Source organism: Citrus clementina, unplaced genomic scaffold, assembly GCF_000493195.1.
Source record: "Citrus clementina cultivar Clemenules unplaced genomic scaffold, Citrus_clementina_v1.0 scaffold_8, whole genome shotgun sequence".
Taxonomy (NCBI): domain Eukaryota; kingdom Viridiplantae; phylum Streptophyta; class Magnoliopsida; order Sapindales; family Rutaceae; genus Citrus; species Citrus x clementina.
The window spans coordinates 23,898,783-23,915,766 of NW_006262022.1; the positions used below are offsets into that span (position 1 = coordinate 23,898,783).

General features: G+C 34.2%; 3 protein-coding genes across 6 annotated transcripts; 1 reads left to right on the top strand and 2 right to left on the bottom strand.

The window, feature by feature from the left end:
* Window positions 1–535: 535 nt before the first annotated feature.
* Window positions 536–3,580, bottom strand: LOC18034236 (serine/threonine-protein phosphatase PP1 isozyme 2). Of its 2 annotated transcripts, none has more exons than XM_006424862.2 (4): window positions 3,161–3,580; window positions 1,687–2,246; window positions 1,389–1,609; window positions 536–873 (listed from the first exon to the last, which is right to left on the bottom strand). In XM_006424862.2, the coding sequence occupies exons 1-3, from the start codon at window positions 3,342–3,344 to the stop codon at window positions 1,436–1,438; spliced, it is 918 nt and encodes a 305-aa protein (XP_006424925.1). In that variant the 5' UTR covers window positions 3,345–3,580; the 3' UTR covers window positions 536–873; window positions 1,389–1,435. The 2 variants fall into 2 exon arrangements, with proteins under 2 accessions (XP_006424925.1, XP_024034902.1); XM_024179134.1 differs by lacking the exon at window positions 536–873 and adding an exon at window positions 881–1,270.
* Window positions 3,581–8,878: 5,298 nt separating this feature from the next.
* LOC18035016 (metal tolerance protein B) lies at window positions 8,879–11,714 on the top strand. Of its 3 annotated transcripts, none has more exons than XM_024178798.1 (3): window positions 8,879–9,252; window positions 9,854–10,395; window positions 10,545–11,714. In XM_024178798.1, exons 2-3 carry the CDS (start codon window positions 10,354–10,356, stop codon window positions 11,691–11,693), a joined length of 1,191 nt encoding a protein of 396 aa, XP_024034566.1. In that variant the 5' UTR covers window positions 8,879–9,252; window positions 9,854–10,353; the 3' UTR covers window positions 11,694–11,714. The 3 variants fall into 3 exon arrangements, with proteins under 3 accessions (XP_024034566.1, XP_024034567.1, XP_006424927.1); XM_024178799.1 differs by having other exon boundaries at window positions 9,892–10,395; XM_006424864.2 differs by lacking the exon at window positions 9,854–10,395 and having other exon boundaries at window positions 8,881–9,252.
* A 521-nt stretch (window positions 11,715–12,235) lies between these two features.
* LOC18034147 (ras-related protein Rab2BV) lies at window positions 12,236–14,750 on the bottom strand. Its single transcript, XM_024178800.1, has 3 exons — window positions 14,588–14,750; window positions 14,292–14,487; window positions 12,236–13,138 (listed from the first exon to the last, which is right to left on the bottom strand). The coding sequence occupies exons 2-3, from the start codon at window positions 14,454–14,456 to the stop codon at window positions 12,653–12,655; spliced, it is 651 nt and encodes a 216-aa protein (XP_024034568.1). The 5' UTR covers window positions 14,457–14,487; window positions 14,588–14,750; the 3' UTR covers window positions 12,236–12,652.
* Window positions 14,751–16,984: the final 2,234 nt, after the last annotated feature.

The following is a 16,984-nucleotide window of genomic DNA, read 5'->3' on the forward strand; positions in this document are numbered from 1 at the left end:
TATTTAATTTATTATTTATTTGACATTCAAATTTAATAAGAATACAAATATAAAAATACATATTTTCAGCTTTTTAAGTTGAAAAAAACAAACAACTTAATACTTATTTTTTGAGATTCAGACAAAAAAACAAACATATTATTCAGATTTAGACATTCAGATCTATTTAGAATTTAGATTAATTCAGGTCTATTCAGATTTCAGATAAAAAAACAAACGCCACCTAAGTGCAAAATCTACTATTTCTTTGAAAATTCTGAGTGAAATATGAGTATGCATTTCACACATTGAAATCAAAGTATAGTTCATTCTGATAAATGGGTATGGGTAGCCAATAAGCAGTGTTTATTTGGGATTGAGATGCTCTCTACAAGGTAAGTGAATGTATTAGCTGCCACTGAAATGCATTCAACTGGCTTAATTCAAATTAAGTAGTCTAGAGATGGCATAAAACATCTGCTAATTCATTCAACTCTACTCTTAAGACAGCCTCAGACACTTCCAATATGACGCGATAAGCTAATTTGGAGACAGGTAGAGAAACTCTTGCATTGAATAAGACAATCATCCAATGGGGTTTTATATTCTACAAGTTGCGTCATTTACAAAAACCTTAGGAATATGAACGGCCATAACAATCTCGTGTGAAAGCTTAAATTAAAAACAAAAACGAACATCCTGGCCTTTCTTGGCCCTCTGTGAAATAGTTCAGCTCCAGACTGAAGTTGGAAGGCTCCTGCTTTAACACAATATTTCAAAAAATCACTAACGCCCTCAACACTGAACAGAGCATGATGATCTGCAACTTCATATATTGAAGGAGAAACAAAAACAGGATTATCTTCAAGTGCTTTTCCTCAAATCACAAATGGACTGCAAGGAAGGTGGCGACATTAGCAAACAATAACAGATTAGTTACACTGATGAATATTAAAAAATTTCAGTTGTACATGTAATACAGTCTCCACGGCCCAGCTTTAAGCAGATCTATCCCATCATAAAAATGAGACTGATAAACAGGAATGTTAATAATAAACTTAAACACGCAAGCTGAAAAAGTTTATTAAGTTTTCTAGAATCCAAATGGCCCACATAAATAAGATGGCTTCTCTTTATCTACACGGCATGGAGAAACTATATTAACTTCTGGGAGGAACAATCCAAGTGCTTTTCAGAGAAGCACCTGATAGGTGCCATTCTCAAATGACCTACTGGATGCATTTTTCCAGAAAGTGCTTTTGAAGAAAATAGTTTTGCTCATAAGCATCTCCTACAAAAGCATTCCAAATGCTAAGGACAATTACACAAATGAAATTCAGTAGTTTGGTATATCTCTTTTAATGGAATTATATCTTAGAATGCAGTTTGCGAAGCAGCAAGAAACTTACATTAGCAATTTTAATAGGTAACTGGGAATGTAGTTATAATCTCATTTTCATGAGAACCTCGGCTTTTTATCCGTAGGCTTAAGGATCTGGAAAGAGCACATTAAGCTGTCATCAACACTCATCATTGCACCAGAGTTATCAAATTCCCCGCAATAGTTGGGAGCAGAAAATATCGTAACAAGCTGTCTGTCAGCGAAGAACTCGTACCCATCCTCAACAACCTGAAAGAAAAAGTATCATCAATATAAGGGCTTCCTCAAAAGACAAATAACTAAACAGAGAACAGTTTGTCGCCAACCTGATGCGCGCGACAAACCAGGTCCATATCATTCTTCAACAAAAACTCTGCCACTGTATCTGGCCCAAATGTGTATGAGACTCCCCGATCATTCATTCCCCAACCCTTGACATCTCGGCCAGGATCTGACCATAGTAAATCACAAAGTAAACCAGAATCTGGAACATCAGTTGGACGAGGTAGCTTCCTAATTTGATCCAAGTTAATTAAGTCAGGGGAAAGGCCACCATGCATGCACAATATCTTGTCATCGATGAGAGCAGCCACAGGAAGGCAGTTAAAACAATCAGTAAATATTTTCCACAGTCTCACATTGAACCGGCGTTTACATTCATCATAAAATCCGTAAATTCGGTTAATAGAGGCACACTCATGATTTCCTCTTAAAAGAAAAAAGTTCTCAGGGTACTTGATTTTATAGGCAAGCAGGAGACATATTGTTTCCAAACTCTGCTTGCCACGGTCCACATAGTCTCCTAGGAATAAATAATTAGCCTTAGGAGGGAAACCCCCATATTCAAAGAGCCTCAAAAGATCTGAGTATTGCCCATGAATGTCACCTGGTAATCCACAAAATACAAAACGGAAACACAAAGATTAATGATAGTTAACTTTATCTGATAGCCAAATAATTAACTTATCCCGACCACTGACCACAATACTTTCTGGACAACATTTTGGGAACCACAATAGTATCCTTTAAAAACAACAGTAACCTCAGAACTCATTAATTTAAACTACTTCAATTTGACAATCTGAAGATCCAAGTTCCACCTTGTAACAATACTAACATACATCAGATTCACTAAATAAAATGACAAGTCCATCCCTGCCTCCCAAAGCAATCTAAATCTATCCGATTGGATACTTAATGAGAACAGTAAGAGCACATGCTTCAGACTGACTAAAACGAGACAATGGAAATATTTAAAAAGAAAAAAGGTCAGTAGCTTAAACAAACCAAGTTGAACATCAGGGGAATAACTCAACACACATAAATAATGCTGTAAGTTATAATAATACATTTACCATATATAGATGACCAAGTGACAGAATTCAAATTAACAGACAACAATATGCCATATAACAGAAACACCAATACCAATAAACAAACTTAATACAGAGCTAACTTTAACAATAACCATTGAACCATTCCAAATGAACACATCGGCCAATAACAACGATCCAAAATGCTCTTCACATAGCCTGGTTTTCATATCTTCTAACTAACCCATTATCTCCGCTTATTGAATTTAAGATTTTTGATACGATTATTACTAGAAAGCCATAGGAATATACCATCCCAAGAAAGAGCCAAATCAATAAAACCCAATTCAACGCATACTCAAAATAACCCACAAAAAAAAAAAAAAAAAATTCCCTAAAAAAGCCACGAACTTTCAAACTAATTTCTCATCACAATCAAAACCCACATCACAAAAATTCAATAAAAGTTAAAAGTACAAAAACTGACCGCAGATCTTGATGGGGGCAGCAAGCTCAAGAAGATTAGGCTGTTGAAGAAAGATTTCTCTGGAGACCGTACAGAGCATACGGATCTCGCTTTCGCTAAGCTGCACTTGTTTGCCGCCTCCTCCCCTACCGTTTTTGAAATCCAATAAACGACTTATGATGTCGTCCAAAACGGCAGGCTCCATTTTTCACTCTCTCTATATCTTTGAAGCAAACAAATGCAGAAATTGAATGAAACCTCCTGAGAAATTGAGTCTCTGTTGCTTTTTATGAATTAATAGTAATATTTAGCAATAGGGCCTTTTTTTTAAATTTTAAAAATATATTATATTACTGAATGATTTTAAAAGAAAATGGAGATGCAGAGCGAACTGCAAAGCGATGGTGACGGCTGCAGCTCCGATGTGGCGGAGGTGACTTAAATACTTTTATCAGCTGCTTTAGCTCATAATTTTCTTCCATAAATGCCCTTGTATCTATCACTCCACATCGTCCATTGTTTTTCTTTGGCTAATAACATCCCAATCCTTTAACTTCTAAATGTTCGCAATCAAAGATATTGTTTATTCATTTGTTATAAATTAGGTTATTGAGGCTGAGATCGGTTAACCGTATTCGAATGATCAAAATACTATTATAATATAAATAAAAATTAACCTAAGAGATTCATCTAAAAATAAGGTGGAATATGTTGATGCCAAAAAATGACCTCAACAGCTGAATTTGTTTCTTTTGAGGAATTACAGCGCGAATCCAAGCTCAAATGCTAATATGACCGCAATTTTCTGTACCTATCAACCAGAAAATACGGTTAGGATACGCCGATGAGATTCTGGCGTCAGACCCTCCGATGCTTAAGTCAGAAATTGTGTATAAAGAGATAAAAATGAGAGGGAAGAATTGTGAATGAGTTCAAAAGAAATGACTTTTTCGATCAAGGAACTAAAAATCTGGTGAGCTCTCTTAAGGCCCTTAGATAGGTCACTTCTAGAGTTTTTGGTTTATTTTTACTAACCCCCTCCTCAGTTGCCATTTTCAGCTTAAATAGGCCCATGGTCGTGGATGGTTACCACCTTTAACTTCTGCCCACTTTCTTCAACAGTTGCACGTGGTCATCAGTTGGAAATGGTTTAAATAGATCGTGGCACACAACTTTCCTAGAAATTATGCCACGTTATCTTAAACAATAGCTTTCTATGTCAAGCTAATTCTTTGGTCGGACAAATAAATTTCGAGGTTGGACCGGTGAATTTCCTGGTCGCTCATATAGGTTTAAGGTTGTATTCTTAAATCAGGTCATTCACATAAATCTCAGGTCGTACTCGTGAACCGGGTCGCCAACATAGGCTCAGGTTGTACTTACGTGGTCAACTCGACAACAATGAGTTCTGAGTAGATTATAGTCGATTATACTTCCGAAGTTTTCAGAAAAATCCAACCCGAACACCAGTCCCCTAGTTTTCGATATCGGAAAGTCATTACCGGTATTGGAAACTAATTAATGAAAATATAAAAAATTGTGTAAACCAAACAGAATATAATGTAATTCTCACTAAACATTAGATAAATTTTAAAATTCACATGATAAGTGGCATTTCATTTTACATGAGTTTTGCAGATATATATAACATCAGTCTTACGTATTGAAAAGGTATAAAGATAAGTAACTTGAGTATTTCAATGATTATCAATTATTTAAGGGGCTAATCCGGTACAAATCCGTAAATTACCCATTAACACAAAAGCTTATTATAAAAGAACATATTGTATAAACGATGGGATTGGAATGCTATTGCTCTATATATCTCATGCCTTATTCTCCCCTTATTTTTTTTATAAACATATTGTTGAATTCAACATTGTTCAATCTTTTTTTCTTTCTTTTTCATTTTTGTTCGAGATGCATTCTTTAAGTCAACATTGTTGGTTCCTTTTTCCCCCTCAATGTTTTATACTTTTATTGATAAACATTTCCTTCTTTTTTTTCTTTTTTTTTTTGGTCGCTTTTGATAATTATATTTCTTTAAAATAAAAACGTAAAGAATGGTTATTTAATAAGTAGAACTTGTAATGAAATTGAAATATGCCAATCAAACTCAAAGGGAAATTATTAGCTTACAAGGAAGGTTTGGGTTTGCTTCATTAGTAATTAGTATAGTGTAGTCGTTCGAAGCTAACATGAAATGCTGGGTTCACATATTATGTTCACAAGTTCCTGATGTCATCGACATTTTTTATTCAAAGACTTTCAAGAAATTTTGAACATTATTGTTCTTATAGCTATAAAACTTTGAATGGGTTGTTATGAGAATCTACAATAATTTATTCAAAACTTACATCTTCCGAGTAATCATAATGATTACAGAAGACATGCTTCTTTTCTTTGTTACTTTTAGCTCTGGAAACAAGATTAAACAACAAAAGAGACAGTTTTTGAGTTGCCCAGTTTTAAAGTTGGGCTAAAACAAGCCCATTAAGGCTCAAAATCCTCCCTTTTTTTGTTTCAATTATTGTCTTTCATGAAAGCAAAGGGGCCTCCTTGCATTGCGCGTGCTTATGTTACATTTGGTGTAAGTAACAGTAATGACGTGACCAATGTAAGGAGGCCAAACCGGTTTGAACAAGCTTTTAATACATTGCGTATGTTACATTTGGTAAAAGGAGCACGTGGCGGTAAGGGGGGGCAATATTAAAAGCTTGTTCAAACCGGTTGAAAAGCCAGTTGCAAAGTGTCAAAGTCAAACTCAATGTCTCATTCTTTAGAATAGCCGGTTAAACGCCAGCGGCAAAGTCAGTGAAAATTTCAGAAACCAAATGAAAATTTGGAACCTAAAATTTGTTTTTCCATCCCGACGGAAATGCGGCTGTCAAAAATTTAGAATCCACTATCTCATGCTCCGTTTATTAAAGGAAGCAACATCGCCCCTCTCTAATATAATCAATGAAATATTCGTAGTTTTATATTGGAATTTATTGATTAAAGGTTGAAAAAAGAAATTGTTTACAGGTTTCGTCTCTTGCTAGTGATTACACAAATGAGGAGGAGCTGCGGTTTGAGAAATGAGGAAGTGTTTCGAAAATTGCAAATTTGATTCTTTATTTGAATTTTTTTTTCAATTAATTTTTTGTTATATCATTGAACATATTTCCCTATCATCACAGTGTTAACAACAATATAGTAAACAACATTAAACTACATTGCATATGCCACTTAACTATTAACTATGTTTCATCTTACTTCAGTTACTGCATTCAAAATATCAATTGTACCCATGACTTAGATTTCCTAAATACCATATAACCAATAACCTCCAATATATTGTTTTGAACATATTCCAAAATCATACTTATAAATAAGAAATGAAACTGTAATAAAATTTTTCCCTTTTTTTTTATCATCTTCATTTGTTTTGGCCTTAGCTTTCTTTTCTTCACAATCAATGATCTGGTTTAAGTCCGTTTCACTAGTCAATACATTGACACATTTTTCACATAAATTTATGTCCCTTTTCTCTATCATTTCTTTCCATCTGCAAGTCATTTTCTCTTTTCGCCATAAGAAACAAACCAATTTCATACATTCATCTTTCCATTTCTAACTTTTGATATGCGTCTCCACTGATTTTCAATCATAGCCTTAACCCATACTCTTAAGATCAGCTTTCATGAGGGTCGAATATGGGAGTTTTCCAATTAAAGGTGTCAAAATAAAAAAGGAACCAGCCATAACAATGAATGATGTATGGGAAATTATTTGGGCAAGAGAATTTGACAAGATGAGGTTTGAAATTTTTGCAATTTCAATGAAATTCAAGTTGCTCTGGGTTCGGCTCTGGTGAGTAGCAATTTTTTAGGATTCCCAAATTTAAGTGAATCAACAAAATTGAATAAGGAAACTGAGATAATCGTATGATAATTGAGATTCTCTACCGAACAACTATTTCTTTTCTGCTTTTTGAATCCCTAATTACTCTAATTTTTTTCTCTTCTATTTTTCATACCCGGAGTACACACTCATCACTTATCTTTTTCCCTCTATAAAATTGTTACCCATTAGTCATTACCCTTGAGTGTTGGTTTCTCAGAACCCTTTCTGCAGGTTGCCCATCTTTTGTTTAAATTATTCATTTGGTCATTGTACCTATACCTTATTTTGTGTTAAATCTCTTTCCATCTATTGGATTTGAGAAATTACAAATCCAACGATCCATATTGCCCGGCTGTTTGTTTCAGCAAATGTAACATTGGCACTACCCCTTGCATTTTATGATATATGTTGCATATATTAAGGTGAGTGATGTTATTCCAACCCCCTAAAAAATTCTTATAAAATCTCTTAGGGTCAGTTTGGGAATGTTGTAACTTTTAAAATAATTATTGTTAATTGTACTGTATAAATAATCAACTGTGAAGAGAATCAGTTAAGTGCTTGATAAGTTTTATTTTCAAAAGTATTGTGAGTTTTGAAAGCAGTTATGAATGTTTGGTAAAATCTTACTATTGAACTATTATGAGAAAACAAATAACTAAAACATACGTAACGTAGTATATATTTTACTTACACTTATAAAAGCATGTACATACAATATTTTTAATTGTGTATTATAATAATTTTAACTAAAGATAAAATTTATACTATATTGATTTTATTTCTTTTATTTTTTATCTTAAAACAATTGATAATTAAAAAATCAACTACAATTTTGAAAGCAGTTATGGGTGTTTGTTAAAATCTTACTGTTAAACTACTAAGAGAAAACAAATGATTAAAATATACGTAATGTATGATATATTTTACTTACACATATAAAAACATGTACATACAATATTTTTAATTGTATATTACAATAATTTTAACTAAAGAAAAAATTTATACTATATTGATTTTATTTCTTTTATTTTTTTATCTTAAAACAATTGATAATTAAAAAATCAACTACAATTTTCATTAAAATAACATCAATCAAAGTATAACGAGGTACTCCAACAAATAAACATAAAAAAAATGTAATGAGCTGCAAAAACTCAAAAAGAAACAATAATAGAAGAAGAAATAGGTTAAAAAGAAAAGCGTGAATTATAATAAAAAATTAAATTATTGATTTCTTTCCAATTTGAATAAGGATAATTTTGGGATTATGTAATAATTATAAGAATATTTATGGAATTATATTGAATGATAAAATTAATTCTCAAAATCAGAATTTAAAAATTACTCTCTCCCTACTATTCAAAATTAGTAGTAGGAGGGGCTAATTTTAATAAGAGTGATTTTGATTTTTTTTCACCAAACACTAAAATTAATTTTTAAATTTTCAAAATCACTTTTAAACCTCCCAAAAGTAATCCCAAACGGGTCCTTATTCACTTTAATTACAAAAATATTTCTACATATTCATTTCTCAAAAAGAAAAGAAAAGAAAATCCTCATTTTCTCTCTCTAAAGGATCTTTACTTTCTCAACTTCAATAATTTTCTAGAGTGACCTATAGTATTTTTATTTTGCTTGAGATTTTCACTCATAATATAAACTCATGCGAAAATATGTTATTTGACTTGTTAATCGTGTTAGGCGCACAATTATATCTTATATAGTCAAATCTACATATGTTTGACTTTTTAGTCGTGGCTATTCTACCATAAATACTCCTAGAAATTTTATAAAATTGTTGGATTCATATGCTATTACCCCTTTTCCATCGACTCTCCAGACAGCAAAACGTGTGCGTCGACTTGTCTTAAAGAATCGGCAAAAAAACAAAGAGAAAAAGAAAAGTGGTAACCGAATTATAGCTCCATTCGCATTAAAGGCGCGTGGCATGGGTCAAACATGCACGACGAATTTGTCTTCTCATTTCTGTCAAACGGAGTCTGCCGTCTTGAAAACCTCCCTTAAATTCTGCACAAACATGGAAAGTGTGAATCGTCTCAGCCTCTCTATGTGAGGGGCCAATGACAATCAATGCGAATTCTTGACATAATTCTCTTTTTATTATTAATATCCCAAATCCCAATTTGATACCGTCTCATAATATACAGAGCAGACCCTTCAAATCTCCTTCAAGCTTTTCTCTTATTTGCTATTGTTCTCAGGTATGATCTTTAATGCCCCTTTTTCTTTTGGGAAATTTGTTGGGGTGTTCTGGATTTGCTTTGATGTGTTTTCAAATGGTTTTTTTGGTAATTTACTTTGTTGGATGAAATGTACGTGTGATCATGCAACATAGATTTTACGTGCTGGGATTTTGATGCTTTGCCCATTGCCGCCTCTATGTTTGTTGTTTAGGTTGGTGTCAAGTGATTGATGTTTTTGCTTTTGTGTTTAAGGACGTGAATGCAAGTTTAGGTTCTTAGCAGTGTTTGCATTCAAGTACGATCATGCTGGATGAGTGGTTTGCCGGCTTGAGTGGATTTGTGCATAAAAATTTGAATTTTTGGAGTTTGATTCGTCTGAACATGTTTGGTTGATAAATTTTTTTTTTTTTAATCTGATGTGCATTGTAATTGTAAGGAAGTTCTATATTGAAGTGTGGTTCCTGCAATGATTTGCATAAATAATTATGTAAAATGGAATTATAAATGTGTTTAAAACATGTTAATCAAGTTGGCCTTTTTGGTCAACCTCTAATTAGTTCAGGATTGAGGAGCAACTGAGTCAATTTCAGCTTGATTAATTGCATGACATTGTTCTCAGGGCTGAAAAATGTAACTTACTACCCTGGAATGTTACAGAATGGCCGTTTGGATTCTTTGGGAGAGCAATGCCTCTTGACTTTGGTTGGATTGTATGGAGGGAGTGGCAGTGTGCTGTGAATTACAGATGCTTGTTAAGTTTAAAGGAGTTCATGCATGATGTTGTGCGGCCAATTATGATTTATGAAGTCTTGAGTATTCAAGAAACAAGGCATCTGTGCAATGGGGGCTGTTTTTCCTAACAAATAAAATTAATTTAACGTTGCTGGGAGCAACGGCTTTGAGATGTATAAACAGTGGTGCAAGAGAAGATAAGAACATATATGTCTGAGATGCTAGGGCTAGCATTCAATGATGACAAGAGTCAGAACATCACCTAAGATGACTTTGTAATGCTCCATTGGAAATTATTGACTGCCATATGAATAATAATAAGTAGTGTTTGTTGTGTCAGTCAAATGCAGTTGGAGGACAAAATATTGTTGTAATTGATTGCATTAGATGGACCAGAGGAAGCTTCTCTTGATATTTGTCAATGTTAATGTAAAAATTTTGTCTTTCCAATTTTTTGTTTTTTTTTTCCATTTTGCATGAATATTTGTTTCTTTCTTAAGTTGGTCATTTTTTCCCCTTTTTTCAAAAGAAAAAAAAAAGGTTTCTTTGCGGAATTAACCATCTTCTTGCCCATGCAGATGGAAAGTGAGGAGTTATCCATTTTGGCATCAGAACACCAGCAGGATATAGAGATGCCAATGTTCTATGAAGGAGATGTTGTCATTTCAGTGGCAACAGAGCTATCTTCTGGTTCTGCTTGTATCTTCTCCAAACAAGAAAATAATACATTAGAATCAACCGAGCGATCTAAGTCAGCTATAAAACTTTTTTGCCTCATAATCTTCAGCCTTATTGCGATGGTAGTAGAGGTTGTTGGTGGATTTAAAGCAAACAGCCTTGCAGTAATGACAGATGCAGCTCACTTGCTTACAGATATTGCTGGATTCTCCATCTCTCTCTTCGCAGTCTGGGCCTCTGGTTGGAATGCAACATCACAGTATTCTTTTGGATTTAATCGTTTTGAAATTTTGGGTGCCCTTGTATCAGTGCAGCTTATATGGCTTATATCTGGGATCTTAGTTTATGAAGCAGTTGACAGAATTGTTCACAAAAGTCCAACTGTGAATGGTCAACTCATGTTTGGAGTTGCAGCATTTGGATTTCTCATCAACATAATCATGGTCACTTGTATCGGTCATGATCATGCTCATCATGCCTGTGGGCACAATCATCATATTGGTGGTCATGTTCATGGTGATGACCATGGTCCTCATCACGAGGGAGAGAAATTATGTGCAGCTACTGAAGAAAATCAGACTAATCTGGAGTCAAATTCTCCCATAAAGACCAAGATGTTAAACATAAATCTCCAAGGGGCTTACCTACACATCATGGCTGATCTTATTCAATCTGCCGGGGTGATGATTGCAGGATTGATTTTGTGGGTAAAACCAGGTTGGTCTATAGTGGATCTTAGCTGCACTCTTATTTTTGCTGCTTTTGCTCTAAGTACTACTGTACCCATGCTTAAGACTATCTTTGTGATATTGATGGAGAGGACGCCAAGTGAGATCAATGTTGCTAGACTGCAACGTGATCTCGAGTGTATCAAAGGTGTTCAAACTATTCATGACCTGCATGTTTGGGCAATTACGGTTGGGAAACTTGTATTGTCTTGCCATGTAATTGCCGAGCCTGCGGTCAGCTCTAGTGAAATTCTTGACAAGATTAGGGATTACTGTCAGAAAACACATAGAATTTGTCATGTAACAGTGCAAATTGAATAGATAGCAAACAAATTGCCTATATATTGTGTATGTCCATGTTCTCATTCTTATTCCTTCCCCATTTAGTTGCTAAAAGAGGTGGTGTTCAAGATGTAGAGCATGGGGCTCTCTTAGCCAACTCATATATACTGAGAACAGGTGGATCCATCTTGGTCTTTCTTGCTTCTCCATTCCAATAATTGCAATCCATATTGAGACAATGACTGATCTGAAAATGATGGTAGGTTCTATTATATGCTTGATTTATAAGCACCGTCCACCTACTGAGAATTGACAAAATGATGGTAAAGTGACATTTTATCTAATCATGGCTGAAAACAAACTCAAAACACAATCTCTTAGCAGCCAGATGATATGACTTTACTTGCATTTCTACAATCCACATCCGAGAAAACAATAATGAGAGGTGATCTGGACGTATTCGGGATGACTTGGAAGCAAAGTCACTTTCGCAAAAGGGAAGTTGGTTTAAAGAAAGAACAAAACAGAATGGATTGCATAAAGAAAATGTCAAAACTCAAGAAGAATTGATAGAGAAGTAATCTTAAAATAGTAATACATCTATTACAGGTTAGAAAGTAACCGAATGAACAAAAAAGGAACAAAAAACCAAACAGCAACACAAAAACTTACAATGCCTCTTCTTCTGCCCCCCTACTTCTCCAAAAGTTAAATATAAGCTTCCAATTTCCTAGCCAAATTCCAGCATTGAACAATATTACTTTTCTAGGCAGCTGAGTTGAGAAAAGGGGCAAAAGAAAGGAGGAATCACCTATTTAAATTTCACAAGCTTCCTTATCACAACTCAACGAAGTAAAAGAAAAGTATTCTACATGTCTCTCTCTTAGCCAAAGATTAAAAGAAATGGAAAATGAAAGAAAAAGAAAAAAAAAAAGAAACAAAAAGAAAAATGTCGGCCGGTATTGCATCTGTTTTCTTCCTCAAGTAACTCTATCATCTTAGGTAGAACAGCAGCCTTTCTTCACACTTGGTGATGCATCATTAACATTAATAGTGGTTCCTTGACCAGGAAGAGCGGTATTAGCAGATGCCTGTTGGGCTGCTAATGCTTTTTTGCTTATGATGTGGTAAATCTCTGTCAAAATGGTCTGGAATGCCTTCTCAACATTGGTTGCTTCCAAAGCTGATGTCTCAAGAAATGAGAGACCTTCCTTCTCAGCCAAAGAATGGCCATCCTCCTCGGTAACAGCTCTCAGATGATTTAAGTCCGACTTATTTCCAGCCATCATTATGACAATGTTTGAATCTGCATGGTCCCTCAATTCACGAAGCCACCTTAGGACATTGTCAAAAGTTTGCCTCTTGGTTATATCATAGACAAGGAGTGCACCAACTGCTCCTCTATAGTAGGCACTGGTGATTGCTCGGTACCGCTCCTGGCCTGCAGTATCCCAAATCTGTGCCTTAACTGTTTTCCCTTCTACCTGCATCAAATATTAGATATTAGCTACACATAGATCCAGAGTGCAAACAATTTATCCACAACAGTATTAACGACATTTAAGGAAGCAAGTATATTTAATTATATGCTAGTTGGAACTTATATCCACAAAAGAAAACTCAAACCATACATCTTAGGCACAAAAGAAAGATGTAAATTCTTGAGGACTCGGGTGACCAAAGGAACATGTCAATCACTTTATCAGAAGATCAGCTCATCGTGTTCATTGATCTTCATTTGACAGAGTACCGGAGACAGTTATTTAATATTTATATTTTGTTTGAGCAAAGTTATTGTAGTTCTTTATATTATGTTGCAAGTCATTTGACTATCCCATCTACTGCGTCAATATCATAACAACCTGCTAGAGAACCCCATCCCCACACCTACACTGATCCATCAACAGTATATTAAGTAACGGTTCAGTTCATCCACCACATCTCTCAACAAACTGATAGTTCTGATGTCATAAGGAGTTTCTTTACATCATAATAAATCACAGCAAGAAGAAACACATTATGCAATTTTTATTCATCGACTCCATCAATCATTAGCACAATCACCTAACTTGGCAAAGGTATCTCCACTTCATGGTATATAGTGGTACATTCGTACTTTGAATCAATGAAAAGACAAGTCTTATAGAAATCACTTACGATCATCTTCTTCTCACTAATTAGAGAGTCCACTCCATCACTCAAGATGCCTTCTCCTATGGAAACTGAATGTAAACCCAATTAAATACATACGAATCACCACCCAGGCTTAATTATCACATTCATATTGATCTTGCAATTTTACAAGAAAAAGTCTTCAATGTGAGGCATGCCACATCATTACCACAATTTTATTCTTTTTTAAAAGCTTCCAAGCATTTTAAACAAAATGGATGTACAGGTGGCAATGCTTTATTCATTCGACATACCACCTAAGCATGACCATATAGAATTTCCAAAAAATAATCCTCATACGGTGTCGTTTACTAAGGTCCCCACGCTAGGCAGTTCAAATTTCAGATCAGCCAATTTCATATGCCTGAAACAACTCATTGGACAATCTAACAACATGAAACGCAACAGGATGAACAAATCGATCAAAGTCATTTGTTATAAACAGATCAAACGACAAATCATCACCTGAAGAGTCCTGGTGGCGAATTCAACACCGATGGTTGATTTAGATTCCAGACAAAACTCATTCCTCGTAAACCTCGAAAGAATGTTCGATTTCCCGACGCCAGAGTCGCCGATCAACACGATCTTGAACAGATAGTCGTACTCGTGATCCACTCTACTCGCCATCACAACCTCTTCGATCTCTCTCAAACAGAACCTGCATCCAAACACGGCCTAAAATTCAACCAAACTTCAACTTCAAAAATAAAAACATAAAAATAAATAAATAGATCAGAAACGGCAACGTTCACGGTTACTTTTGAAGGCGTACAGATCGAGAGAGAATGCGAGTCCTGGTACGGTGATTGGAGGAAGAGAAATTGGGCAAGGGGATTGTTGTTTGTTGTCCAATAGGAGAGGGGGGGGGAGAGAGAGAATGGAAACAACAAAAAAACGATGAAACGGACAAGAATGGATTTTATATATGCGGTATTTATTTTTATTTACTTTTGTTTCCTATTTGTTTTTTTGAAAAACATGAAACGATGTCGTGGTTTGGAGGGGGGAAAAGTACAAAATGGTGAGATGGCTACTGACAGTGGCAGGCTGGCAGGTGGTGCACAGTGGATGTTTAGTGATTTCCACGACCCTCGTCTATTGGGATTTTTAATTTCAGTTTTATTCAGGGAAAAAGTCTGTTCAAACATTAAAAAATAATTATTATTATATATATATATGGAAGAAAGGTTAGTCTTAATACGGTCAAATGCAGATTAACAAGGCCAACTGCCAATGGGATGTCGCCATGTCAGCCTTCTGATTTATAATCAAGTTTGGGTTTATATATACATATTTCAAATAAATATTTATATGAAAAACTTCAATTTATTAAACATCACATCTAAGTATTATAAATTGAAATGTAAAAAATTATCTACTAATTATCCGTTATATTATAGGCGTGGGCATTTGAATTGGGTTGAAACTTTGAATTTAATTAGTTTCAAATCTCGAAGGCAAACTTTCGATTCATTTAACTTAAAAAAAAATACATAATTTAAAGAACCTAAACCTAGTTGGAAGCACATAAACAGTAAAACCTAATTCCAAAATTTCAAAACAATAAAATCCAAATTGAGTAAAAGAGAATTAAAACTAAAACATAATGTATAATCCCGAAAATTGCAAATCGATAAAATCAAGAGAGTAAAGGGTGCCAAAATCCAAACCCGCCAGCCCACCTGTCTTTTGATTTTCTCAATTTGGATTTTCTTTTCTTTTTCTTTAATTTTGAAATATATTTTAATTTAAACCGAATTCAATTTTCTTTTTCTTTAAGAAATGCTAGTAACCAAACTTGCCAGCAGCCGCATGGAAGCAAGGCCCGCAAGCCCACAACTTCCTGCTGGCCCGCGTATCTGTCTTCCGCTGCCCCTGGCTCGCCATTGCAACGCAACCCGATAGCCACGTCGTGGAGATCAGCTTCTAGTTCCAGTTCAAGGCATCAGTCAAGCTTCCGTTTTGATTTATATGTACCTAAATCTTTACACTTTTGTTTTTCTTGTTTTATTTTGTAACTATCTTTATTTTTTCAGCCTGCCTTTTGTGATTTTTTTGGATTCTTATTTGTGATTATATTCGACTCATGATAATTGGGTGCAAATAAGTATATGCAAAAGAGAAATAATTTTCTCGTAAAAATAAAATTCGATATAAGGTTAGATTGGTAATGAAGGGTTATGCTCGGGAGAAAAGAATAGACTACAATGAGATATTTTCTCTAGTTGTAAAACATTCATATTTCAAAATTTGTTAACCATGGTTGCGTAATTTGATTTTGAAGTAATTCATCTTAAAGTAAAAACTATATTTTTACACGGTGATGTGGAAGACAAAATCTACATAACTCAGTCAGATGGATTCAAGGTTGTTGATATATGGAGGAAAAAATGAAAATGAAAGTTCTTATTTGTAGTAACCAATTCGAATTTGTGATCTGAACCAAATTGAACCGATTTAATTCGATTTAATTTTTAGTTTCCAATATGATTGAGTTGAATTCTCCAAATTCAATAGATTGTAACCCAAACCGAAATTAAAAAAAAAACCTAAATCATAATTCAATTTACCCATCCGTAGTAGATTATTTTACTTCTCACCAAGGAGAGGAAATGAATTGGAGTCTAATATGTAGTAGTAAGATAAACTTTTTCCATATACTCAAAATAAATATAACTTCATACATATTTCCCATTATAAATTAGCAGATTGAGCCATACGCAATAAAAAGTTTTTTTTTCATATAATTAAAATTGTGTAATGTATATCGTACTACAATTATATATGTCTAACTAAATGACTTATTATCTTTCATGTGCTTTACTTAATAATTTGTAGCCTTTAAATACTAAATAAGCGATGTGTTATGCTAAAATGATGATATTTGAAGGATAGAGAACAATAAATATCACGAATTGCAATTATAAATATTTGAATTATGTTAATTTAAAATATACCATCTATAAAAATGAAGCAACCATATATTGTAACATATTTGTTCTCTTTGTCAACTATATATGATTGGATCATGGCTAAATTCATTTTTGAAAAAAAAAAGGGGTAAGGCGTTTTTCCTTGATGGATATTGGCTGGTTGATTGATCACTGCCTTTCGGTAAAATTTCTTTATTTATGCCATCCATCCGTTTCAATATG